Consider the following 12,990-nt stretch of genomic DNA (forward strand, 5'->3'; position numbering starts at 1 on the left):
ATTAATTTTTTAATGAAAAAACAGATTTAGAATATAAAAATAGTTGAATGAATATTTTATAACTTCTAATAGTTGAATAATTTAATAAAATAATATTAATAATCAAAAGATTTAATAAAACAACGTCTTATAATCGATGTCCATTTATGTAATTTACCTTGAAAATTATTGACCTAAGCCTTCGACGTGAACCTATCAACAGCAAAGGCTACATTTCAAATTCAAGTCCCATTATATATATATATATATATTAATAATTATATATATATATATATATTGACGAAATCAAAATCAATTCAATAAAATGAGTGGTCTTGAGGATTTGGTTTGATTCGATATAGAAGACATTCTTGCAATTTGCAAATATCAATGAAATTAAAGAAATGGTAGTTTTAATATACGGTGAAAAAATATTATTAATTTTGTTATTATTTAAATAATAAAATCGGTAAAAGATTATTAAAAATATTATTATTTTTATTGATTTTGTTATTATTGGGCGTTTTAGTTATTTTTCTACCGGTTTTGTTATTGTTGAACATTTTAACGGAAATATTAAAAAACATTGATGTTTTAGGTAGAAATAATAATGTTTTAGATAATTTTTTAACGATTTTATTATTTAAATAATAATAAAACTGATAATATATTTTTTAATTGTATAATAAGGGTGTCGTGCTGTAGAAATTAGCTTTTGATTTAGTGGGTACTCTTTAGGGATGGGCACTCCACCCGAACCCGACCCAATCGGGTCTGAATTTTTTTTTTAAAAAAAATTGGGTTCGGGTCAGGTTTTTTTAAATGTGATATTCGGGTCGGGTTGGGGTCGGATTTGAGTTTAGGGTGAAAAATACTCGACCCGACCCGAAAAATATATAATTTTACATTATATATTTAGAAATAATTACAATAATACTCCTCTATATATAATTTTTTTTTCAATTAAATCACTGTTTCTAAGTCATATATTCGGTCAGGTCGGATGAAACTTTATTTTGATCGGGTTGAATCGGATTTCGGATGAATGCTCCCTTATTCTCGAATCGAATCGAATGGACCAAAAACCCGACTCATGCCACTCCCTCCTCTCCCTTCCCTTTAGCAATTACTTCTCATTGACTGCGTCTCTTGCTTTCTGCTCCACTTCCTCTGCTATGTCACCATCTTCTTTTACGAGTCGAACGAGACTCAAAATTTAATATCAATCAATTAAATTAAGACCTTAAATTTCATATTTGGATATTTAATTTTCTAAAATTATTATATAGTGGACCAATCATTTGATTCCATGTCATTGTATTTTTGGTTCGTACAATCACATGTGGTGACAGATTGGAATTGTGTGCCAGAGAAACTTGCTATGGACATGTTAATGCCAAAATCTTTGGTTGCTTTCTGTTTTTTTAGACAAATGTCTTTTAATTCTACTAATTTTAAAATTTAGATATCTTAAAAAACAATTAAATCATATAAATTTTGGGTCAGGACTTAATTCTATTAATTTTAAAACAAAAAAATCCCAAAAATAATTATACCAAGAAATTTGGGGGACAAGGACTTAATTGCAATAATTTCAAAATATCCAATGGCCTAAAATATAGTTAGCCCATCAATGTTCGAAGCAGCTACCCCTTTCATCCCTAACATGGCTTCGTCTCTGATCTTATGATGACACATTATTATTATTATTATTATTAATTTTTAAAGATATTTGATCAAAATAAAATCAAAACATTATATTAAATATGATTTAAAAAAAACTAATTAAATAAATAAAATATAAATATAAATATAATTAAAATATTAAACGCATAGTTCACCCTAATAAAGAATATCATTTTTTAACAATGTGAACTAGATTTCATTAATAATGGAAAGAATCAAAATTGCAAAAAAATCACCAAAATACTCGTACAAAAATAAAATATTAAACCTAAAGATACGAACAAATATAAAATATTCCATTAAAAATGATGACCAAATCAAAACTTAATAACTTTAATAAAAATTCATTTGTCTTTGTCGAATGAGAAACTTTACAAAGTGATAAAGGAGTGGAGAGTGACCCAAACAATCAGGGTGCTTCGCTACACAATTCTAATTACATCGGCAAACAACCTTGTAACAAAAGAGTGGATTTGATAATACGTGACCATCCAAAAACCAATCAGAAAATAAATAAAATGATGATTTTTGTGCGAGAACCAAAATGACCATAAAGGTATGCAAAAAACGTATCAAAACCCATAAAGATCGTGCCGTAAGAGCAAAGAAAACACGTGCACGAGTGATTTGCGTTTAATACCTAAACTATCAATTTTAGTTTGTTTTAATACCTAAACTTTTAATTTTTTTAACATTTAACGTTAAATTTTGAACGAGATACTAAAACGAAATAAAACTAAAGTTTTTAACAGTAGGTGTTAAAATGAAACAAAAATTAAACTTTAAATATGATTTTAAAAAATAAAAGTTTAAGTATTTAAACAGATCAAAAACTGATATTTTAGATACTAAATACGTAATTTACCCAAAATAAAATATGGTGTCAATTGGGTCATATAAAAGAAAAAACAAAACCCCTTTTCTCCCTGATTGAAACCCATTGACTCTTTCAAAATTCCAAAGTAGTAAACGCGATTTGCCAACCTTTCAATTTCACCATCACGAATTGTCTAAAAGCTCAAGCCATTTCTTTTTTCCATGTGGTGGCATCGCACAAACGAAAGTGACCATTTTGCGCGTTTCTGGGAAACCAATGAGATATTCCCACGTGGATATTTGCCAGGTTGTTAGAATCTCGGTGCATTTCCACGGCCACGCGCTTTAGGCTCAGTGGCTCGGATTGTAAAGGGTCGAGCCAATAGGTCCAGTTTCTTCTACTGGTTCATTGATTGGGTGGTCTGGTCCGCTAATTAGTTCCGACCGGGTCAGCACATTTTTACAATAACTTTATCAGTTTTTTATTTTTTTTTTCAGTAATATATACCCATGTCACTTAATTATATCTTTGACGACAAAAATAATTTTTTTATATAAATTATAATTTAATCCTCAATTAAAATATTATTTTAAATATATTATTAATCATTAAAAAATAAAATAGATGTTTAATATGACATGATATAATAATTATCTTAGCCCTTAAAAATGTATACATTTTATCAATTTAATTATAATTCAAAACAATTTAATAAAATTTAACATTTTATATTCTAAAATTCATCATTTAGTATATGAATGATATAATCAAACTAAAGAGTTTGTCGTATCGAAATAATTATATTTGATCATAAAAATAATAAATCTCTTTTAAATTGTTATTATACTAAGAAAGTAAAATGACATTTTTAGGAGAATAATAAATAATTTAAAGAAAAAAAAACAAATGTTACACCCTCAACTCAATGTAGTCGAGAATTGGAATAACGATGTTACACAACATCTAAAAAATAATTACTCTTAACCTAATTTGAATATCAAACATTTAATTTAATCTAGTTATGAATTTAGGGTACAAATGATTATTATAGTCTCACATACTTCAAGGATTATTGGGTCAATACAACATATTAATTGAGGATTAAATTGTATCAATTCAAAATCTATCTGTAATAGCATTTATATTATTCATTCATTGTTAATATTGTTCGTGAATCAATATCGATACCAAAAGAATAATATTGATATTTAATTTAATTTGTCAACATTGGAATTAGTTATAGTATCAATATCAGAGCATGATATTGATATTAAATCAAATTTAAGGTGAATTTCATTATATAAATAGTGATAAATCTAATAATTTAAAAATAGAAATCCAAAAATTTGATATTTTGTTTAGATAAAATGGTTATTTTTTTTTATGTATTAGACATATTGAATTAAATTTAATTATTCATCTAACTTAATTAAAATATATTCGATATTCTAAAGAACTTTATGTATTTATCATGTATGCATGTAAAGACGGAGGTCCCATGTAGGGGTATAAGCGTTCATTGTCAAATAGTTGAAAGTCTTATACATATATTAATATTACCTTGTAATAACCCTAAATTAAAATAAAACTCAAAACTCAAAAGATAACTTCTAATTTGTCTAATATTTAAACTTACAATGACTTAAATTGTAATTATACCAAAAAATTGAGAACACAAATTTATCATTCTTTAGTTCGACCCCTACTGGATTAAATATTTAATAAATTTTTATATTTTTTTAAATTTAAATTTTTTTTTACATGAATCAAAATACTATTAAACTAAAATTATATCTAACATAAATAAATTTTAATAAGGTCGGTGCGCCTTGGTCCCTAAGGGAAGTCGATCCTTGCATACATGTATAATCCGGTTAAAATTGAATTTTGAACACCCGAATATAAAATAACCTACAACTCTCAAAATATATAAATAAAGTAAAAAAGTTTTGGAGTATAACGGCAAGAGGAATTATTCTAAAATTTAAGAGCTCATGATAGTCATGGGTGGAAGAGATGACACTCGATCATTATCCCACGGCTTCGGACAAAAGTCTCATAACCCAAGAACTTTCCTTGGACCGGATCCAGCCGAGCTTGAGCCAACGAATAATTCGGTTCGGAAAAACTCGTCTCATCTCATCTCATCAAATAATTTGAATAATTAAGAGTGAAAATAATAGTCCATAAATATTGAAACCAACAAAAGCCAGCCTAAAAGTTTAGTATTTTTCTCTTAAATAACCCACTTTTCTCTATCTAAATCTTGTACGGTTAACGACGGGAGGGAGAAACCGGCGGTGGAGATCAGTGGCGGAGCTTAGCTGAGTTGTTATTCGATGAGAAACTTTCCGGCAATGGGAAGCTTTCGTGGCATTTCGGTTGCCATTTTTGTAGTTCAAGCTCTGTTAGCTTCAGTAGCTTTGGTTTCAGCTCAAGGATCTACTACTGCTCGTTCTCTTTGGCAGACTTTAAGCGGTGTGTTTGCTCTCTTTAGGGTTCTTTTGTTTCCTAAATCAATTAAATGAGGTGATTCTTTTAGTTTTTTGTTTGTTTGCTGAGAAAGATGAGGAAATGTTGGGAAAACAGCTTGTTGAGCCGGATGCAGATGCATTTTCGATTTTGCTTTGTTTTTCTTAACTGTTAATTTTTTGTACTCAAAAGTGAAGGAAATGATGGGAAATTGCTCATGCTAAGCTTACTTTGAGCTACTTGAGCCTTTATCAGATTCGTTGCGGTATGCATGAAGTTTAGCTAGTTTGAGCTTGGGGTTTGTTCTTATTCAATAGTTTTTGTTTATCTGCAGAGAGAATGGAGTGAGTAAAGAGAAAATTTTCACGTTTTCTTCCAAAGAGAAAAAGAAAGGAGCTTCTCAAGTTTTCTCAGATTTTTCTTCGAGAAAGAAAATTGTCTAATTTCTCTTTTATTCGTACAAAAAGTGAAAGAAACGATGAGAAAATGCATGCTTTAATGATTTCCAACTTCCAAGCTTCTCAAAATGGAAATATTTTACTTAAAATAGCAAAACAAAATCTACTTTCTCTTTATTGATCTTTGATTTGAAATTTGGTCATTTTTAATTTGATTTCTGAGGAAGTGTTAGGGAAAAATATTTTCTCATTCAAATTGAACTGCAAGTAATTTTTTTGAGTCAATTTCACGTTTTTTTATTTCAGGTCTCCTTGAATTGTAAGCCTGTTTTTGAGTATTTCATTTATTGGCATATTTTCAGTTTCCGTTCACAGAAAAATGGAACAAGTTGCTTTAAAAAATGCAGCTTCAAGTTTTCCTGATTTATTCTTTGAATAATTTTTTGCTTTCTACTTTGATTCTTCTTTAGTATATTAGAATTAGTCTTCTTCTTCATTGGAAGTTTGACAATTTTCGCTCTATCAAGTAAACTATCTTCAGGGGCAGTTTAAGCTACAGCATTACTACATCTGAATCTATGAATACATAAAAGCATTTAACATTAGCATCCATAGCAGACAAAAGTTTTTGATTTTTCTCTTGTTCAATAAGATTAAACTGCTCTGTTTCCTTTTTCAGGGGACGCACCCTTTGTAATAGCACGTGGTGGATTTTCTGGAATATTTGCTGACTCCAGTTTTGGAGCTTATAGTTTGGCTTTATTAACGGGTCCTTCTGATGTGATCTTGTGGTGTGATGTGCAATTAACAAAAGATGGAGCTGGGATTTGCTTTCCTGATCTTAATCTGAATAATAATTCTAACATTGCATTTGTTTTCAATGATAAGCCAAAGACTTACCGTGTTAATGGGGTCTCTACCAATGGATTATTTTCTATTGATTACACTCTCAAGGATCTTGGAAATAATGTCTTTTGTAAGTTCTTCTTATACCCCTTGTTTTGGTCACCATCAATGCTCTCTACCTTTCACTCATTACTGCTGTCGTTGTTCCATTCCCTTTATTACCATCATCTTCACAAACTTTGCTTGATAGATAGTTAATGAAATCGTGAGTTTCGAGTTCATCTTACTGGTGTCAAAATTAGTTTTTAGTTTTGAATCATAAAATACTAACTTAAAACCTAGTTCAGGCAATTTTACAATCAATTTTGTAATTTATTCTGATTTACGATATGATACTGCTAGTTTTCACATCAACATTATTACTTATAGATGTTCAGCATCTGTTTTTGATGGGTTTGCTTGGTTTGACTTGCTCTGAAATGTACCAGTAGTAAATTCTTCATTGGTTTCTGCTACTTGATTTATGTGTTATATTCTAATGTGTTATTTGTTATCTGGACAGTAAGTCAAGGTGTCTATTCTCGAACCAATAAGTTTGATGGGCAGAATTACCCAATTATGACTGTTCAGGATACTTATACTCAATTGAAACCACCTGGGTTTTGGTTGAATATTCAGGTAAAGGATTTTTTTCAGTGCTTAATAGTACCTTTTTACTTTTTCCATCCTCTTTTCTATCCCCTTGTTAAATTAGTGTAACTTCATCTTCCTTTTTTTGATTTAATTGACTCTCTATTTTGCAGCATGATGCGTTTTATGCACAACACAACTTGAGCATGAGAAGCTTTTTACTTTCTGTTACTAGAAATGCGTCTGTAACTATTGACTATATTTCGTCTCCGGAGGTGGCTTTCTTGAAAAATATTGCTCCACTTTTCCGAAAGCGTGCAACAAAGCTTGTCTTCCGATTTTTAGGACAGGAGGATGTGGAACCTTCAACCAATCAGATTTATGATTCTCTCTCGAAAAATCTCACATTTATCAAGACATTTGCCTCTGGAATCATTGTACCCAAGTCTTATATATGGCCAGTCGATGGAAGTCTTTACTTGCAACCTTCAAACTCTATTGTCGTGGATGCTCACAAAGAAGGGCTAGAAGTTTTTGCATCGGAATTTTATAATGATGTTCCATTTAGCTTCAATTACTCGTATGATCCAGTGGCCGAGTACCTGCAGTTTGTTGACAATGGTATATTCTCTGTTGATGGGGTGATATCCGACTTCCCAATAACTCCAGCAGCAGCTATAGGTAAGTTGTATACCGGAGTATGCATTGTTAATCCTTGGAAAAAAGTTTTGCATCTTACACTGATTTTTTACTCTTAAATTATGGTCAAATTTCATAATATTCTTTAGGATTGTTACTCGTCTCAATAACTTGCTTTCTATTTTTCAAGTTTAAAATTTTGTGCAAATTAGGTAGCATATCCCACCTTATGACTAAAAAGGGTGCACCTAAGAATCTTGCACTTGGTATTTTCCTCCATGTTTGCCTCATGTCTGCTTTTTCTATCTTCACTCTCTTGTCCTGATCACCTCTACAGTCTACACAATAACTAGGTCTGATTATTGAAAGAAAGGTTGCCTTATTTTACCAGATGCCTTGTCTTTTGCTGCCACTTAATGAGAACCTTTTTTTTTCTCTTTTCTTTGCGATTCTAACTTTTGTTTTGCATTGCAGATTGTTTTGCTCACCTAGGAAAAAATGCTACAAAACAAGGTATGTGATTATAGAATGCTTCTGATCGAAAGACCTTATACACACATGCATGCACACTGAGAGTTAGTGGTAATAGTCATACAATTATGTGTTTAAAGGTTCCTCATAAACTATTTTCTGTTTTTGGCATGCTACAGTGGACCTTTTGGTCATCTCAAGTAATGGAGCAAGTGGAGACTATCCTGGTTGTACCAACATGTCATATTCAAAAGCAATTGGGTATGGTGTAGATGTTCTTGACTGCCCTGTGCAAATAACAAAGGATGGAATACCTATTTGCTTGGGCACTATAAATCTCATAGATAGCACATCAGTTGCTCAATCAGGTTTTAGCCATCTTACTGCAACTATTCCAGAGATTATGTCAGGCAGTGGAATCTTTACCTTCAATCTGTCATGGAGTGACATTCAAACCCTGAAACGTACGTTGAGTTTAATTCTAATTTGCTTTTTTCTTTGTTGCACTGAATTTGGTCTTTTATAAAATAGAAACTTAAGGTGTTGAAAAAAAAGTTGTCTAACTTGGTATAGATTGAATTTTGTACACTACATCAGCTAGGTTTGTAAGATACATGATGCTTTCTGTGCTTGAAACATTGTTTGCAATCTTGATGGAGCGTAAATAATACCCTTCTTCGGGAGATAATGTGTCCTTGCATACTGTACTTATGTCGGTTTTTATTTAATTTGCCCTATCATATAAATTTGTGTTTTAGTTGCAGAGTTCAGCTGGTTTGTTGTTTCTTAGATAGATATAATCGGCATTAGCTTTTTGTCTACTTATTTTAATCTATGATTGATTCACCTGCAGCTGTAATATCAAGCCCACAGTCTCAGTACAAATTGTTTCGAAATCCAAAGTTCAAAAATGCTGGGAAGTTCTTAACGTTATCTGACTTTTTAGGCATGGCAAAAAATGCTACCTCTCTTCATGGTGTCTTAATCAGTATAGAGGTCAGTTCTTGCCATTCTATATTTTCCTTGAGTTTATTTCTTTATGATGGTTGTTAAGAGGTTAGGCACAGTGGCCGTGAAATCATGAATTATGGCTATTGTTTTGCCATGGTGACACTGTTAGCATGGTATCTTAATTATTGTGAGAAACATATCAGATTGAACCATATTCTTATATGGTAGCTGTGGGTTATGCCGTGTGGAATATACTGAGTTGAATGATCAAAGAAATTCTAAAACCTTTCAGGCTGTTTTTTAATTGAATATCACTCAATATTTGAAAACAATTTTCTTGTTTTTCAAATTGCCAAAGTACATTATTTCGCTGCAATTGTCTAAATATTTTCTTTTGACATTCTGTAACTATGTCTCCGATCCTCTTTTCTCTTTTTGATGATTGAAATTTCCCCATCTCCTGAAATCCTTCGCTGCTTAAAATCTTTGTTAATGATGGTTGTCTGCTATGTATGAATTCGGTATATACGTATTTCAAATAGTTTCCTCTTTGATAACATGACATAAACATGTTCTTTGAAGATTTTTGACAGTTCGGACTTGTTTATCCCTTTCAGAATGCTCCTTTCCTAGCAGAGCAGGGATTTGCCGTAACCGATGCAGTGCTTAATGCCTTGAGCAAATCTGGCCATGATAAGCAAACAGTTCAGAAAGTTATGATACAGTCCAGTAATAGCTCTGTTTTAATGAAGTTCAAAGGTAAAGCCGACTATCAGCTTGTCTACAAGGTTGACGAAGATATTGGTGGTGCTCAAAGTTCAACCATTGAAGACATTAAGAGATTTGCCAGCGCGGTTGTCATTAGCAAGGATTCCGTGTTTCCTGTGAATTCAGCATTCCTTGCTAGTACAACAGATGTTGTACAAAGGCTACAGGCTGCTAATCTCTCCGTATATGTTCAAACCTTTAGTAATGAGTTTACAGCTCAAGCATGGGACTTCTTATCTGATGCAACCGTTGAGATCAATACCTTCTATAGGGGAGCCGGTATTAATGGTGTCATTACAGATTTCCCAAAGACGTCCGATAGATACCGGAGTAAGTGCCCACTGATCGAGTTTTTGCAACTATAAAACTTTTTGCTTTTCCATATCGACTGTGTTACAGAATGTTAATGACGAGATAAACTTATTGTAGGGAACCGATGCTTGGATAGAGGCAACAAAACACCCGGTTACATGACTCCTGTGCAGCCCGGAAGCCTTTTGCAACTAGTCACAAATGATTACTTGCCACCAGCTGAAGCTCCAAATCCCTACCTGACCGAGGCAGATGTTGTCGAGCCTCCTTTGCCACCCGTTGCTGCAAAAAGCCCGAAGACTACCCCATCCAATACCGCATCATCCCCAAGATCACCTAATGAACAACCGAAAGTTGCAGCCTCTGTCATTCTACCACTTATGGCTGTGCTTCTCGCCATATATTTACTGTTTTGAAAATCTTATAGCTGGGATGTTGAGTAGCTTGAAGGTTTTGCTGCTGAAACGCACCGCCCGCGGCAAAGACCGCGCTTCCTTAGTTCTCTCCCCCCCCCCCAGAACAGCAGTGTTAATTCTTTACATAATTAAAAATTCAATCAGACAACTTAAAAATAGATACAAATAAATAATATTGTTTATATTGAAAATAAAAAAACCAATCTACTAATATCTTTTTAACAATGGAATTTTGATTTCATTAATAATAAAAGGAATCAAAATTACAACGCATTAAAATGTAGAGAGGAAATGAAAGATAATAATTACCAAAATATTCATACAAAAATAAAATTTTAAATCTAAGGATACAAAAAAAAAATAAAACCTTATATTTAGAATGACGATCAATTTCAAAACTCAATAACCTTCCTAAAAATTCTGTCTCTATTAAATAAGACGTTTTATAAAGTGATAAAAGGAGTGGTGAGCAAACCAAGCAATTTAATAGCCTGCTTTATGAAAAGAAAAGAAAATTAATTAAACAAATAAAATAACATAATTTAAATATATAAAACAAAAAATATGATAAAATCAATAACAAAGTTTGGAGAAAGAGAGAATAGTTACAAGAAAAGAAAAATATCAGTGATTGCAATCAATTTAGGATTTGTGTAGTTGCCATCAATAATGCACTGGATTCCATCAGAACTCCGTAATTAAGCGTGTTTGGGCGAGAGTAGTACTAGGATGATTGACCTCCTGGGAAGTCCTCGTGTTGCATCTCTCAGTTTTTGCAATTTATAATTGCTGGAGGTCTTCCAAGAAAGTTGCTCTCAACCTAGCGTTGGGGGCAGCCTACTACCCTATCTCCCCTTACTCCATTATGTATGGAAAAAAGGTAAAAAAAAAGTAGTTGCCAGCAATAACAAATATAGAAAAATGAGACGAGAATGAAGATAATAAGATATAAATAAATTAAAAAATTAAAAAAGTATAATATAATGAATTAGGAATAAAATTAAAATTAACATACCAATAATTAAAATATAATACAATACAACATACATAACAATATTAAAATTAAAATAAATAAATTGCATTGATTTTTCAAATAAATCATATAAGATATTTTATGTTCAAAGATTTTTATCCATTTGACAATGAATGTTCATACTTGTTGAGTTAATCGATTGACGAAATCGACCAAGAGGGGGGTGAATTGACAATTAAAAATTTGGTGGAAGCTTTTGCAGAAAATTGAAAGTAATTGCACAGCGATTTAGAGTGGTTCGACTTTCTCAACTAAAGTCTACGTCTACTACCTTAGCTATCCACACTAAGGATTTTCCACAAATTCACTAATTTGTCTTTTTTTGAGGACAAATGGTAACCTTATAAACCCTCCAGAATTATACACAAAATTCTTGAGAACACTCTCTCCCAAAGAGAACAATACAAATTTGCAAACATACAAGGAAATCCTCACAAGGTAGATTATTTTTACAATTCTAGAACAAAGAAAAGAACACTAAAAAATGAATACAATTGAGTACAAGAAGTGTTATTGAAAGCAAAATGAATATTGAATGAAAAATAGGCTTGAAATGCACAAACTTGAGGTTTGATGCTTTCTCTTTGATTCTCTCTTGATTCTAGTTGTTTGTTGTTTCTTGTTGTTGATCAATGACTTCTAAGCTTGTTTAAATACACCTTCAATTGATTCTGAACGTTGGGGATGATTAGTGAAGTCAATAGAGTCGTTTAAATGTGAAAACAATTAATATTAGTGGTTGGGAGCGTCTCATGCATCGATGCATACCCTAGGTGCATCGGTGTATCAGTGTAAAATTCAAATATTTTGACCGTTGAACTCTCAGTGCATCGGTTCGGTGCACTAAGAGTGCATCGATGCGTAAAATGCATTCGATGTTTTGAAAAAACTTGAGTGCATCGATGCATGGTATGTGCATCGATGAATAAAATGCATTCGATGTTCAAGAAATTAATTGATGCATCGATGCATGGATTGGTGCATCGGTGCATGCCTTTGAAAAATTGGTTTAAGGCTTGATTTTTGTTCAAAATACTTTGTAAAAATTGTTTCAAAAATAGTTTAAGTACAAATCACAATTTTACACATTTAGTAAGGATTAAAATTGATCTTGAAAGACTTGGAGTAATAATTTGATATCCGATTAATTAATTCGAATATACCTTAGAAAATCATTTGTAAAATCTTAAAATTCATTTAACTTAATTTGTTATATCGAAATATCAAAATGCTTTCAACAATCTCCCCCTTTTTTATATAACAAAACACTTGGGTAATTTTAAGATTTATTTAAGAAAATTATTTTTGAAATCAAAAAATTACTAATTACTCCCCCCTACTATAACACTTATAACACTTCTCCCCCTTTTTGTTAAATCAAAAAGACTCTATAAAATGTTTTTAAACAATGATTTTTAAAAAAAAAAATATAAGCCAATTGATAATATAAAGCTTAAGCTGCTAAGATCACAATTAAAAGAGAGATTAATCATTAGTTTCATAATCAATATTCATAATAAAATGTGAAATGGCATAATTGGTCATAATGCAACTAATATGTAAATGATGCAA

The 12,990-nt window shown here is 31.5% G+C and overlaps 1 protein-coding gene and 1 pseudogene across 1 annotated transcript; both read left to right on the forward strand.

Moving 5' to 3' along the window:
- Window positions 1-4,677: 4,677 nt before the first annotated feature.
- On the forward strand, window positions 4,678-10,464 carry LOC120145728 (glycerophosphodiester phosphodiesterase GDPDL3-like). The gene is made up of 9 exons (XM_039159484.1): window positions 4,678-4,960; window positions 6,032-6,328; window positions 6,761-6,876; window positions 7,002-7,509; window positions 7,942-7,980; window positions 8,118-8,402; window positions 8,792-8,934; window positions 9,507-9,987; window positions 10,087-10,464. Exons 1-9 carry the CDS (start codon window positions 4,822-4,824, stop codon window positions 10,383-10,385), a joined length of 2,307 nt encoding a protein of 768 aa, XP_039015415.1. The 5' UTR covers window positions 4,678-4,821; the 3' UTR covers window positions 10,386-10,464.
- A 568-nt stretch (window positions 10,465-11,032) lies between these two features.
- On the forward strand, window positions 11,033-11,151 carry LOC120145770 (annotated as a pseudogene).
- Window positions 11,152-12,990: the final 1,839 nt, after the last annotated feature.

Source organism: Hibiscus syriacus, unplaced genomic scaffold (genome assembly GCF_006381635.1).
Source record: "Hibiscus syriacus cultivar Baekdansim isolate YM2019G1 unplaced genomic scaffold, ASM638163v2 tig00110893_pilon, whole genome shotgun sequence".
NCBI lineage: Eukaryota > Viridiplantae > Streptophyta > Magnoliopsida > Malvales > Malvaceae > Hibiscus > Hibiscus syriacus.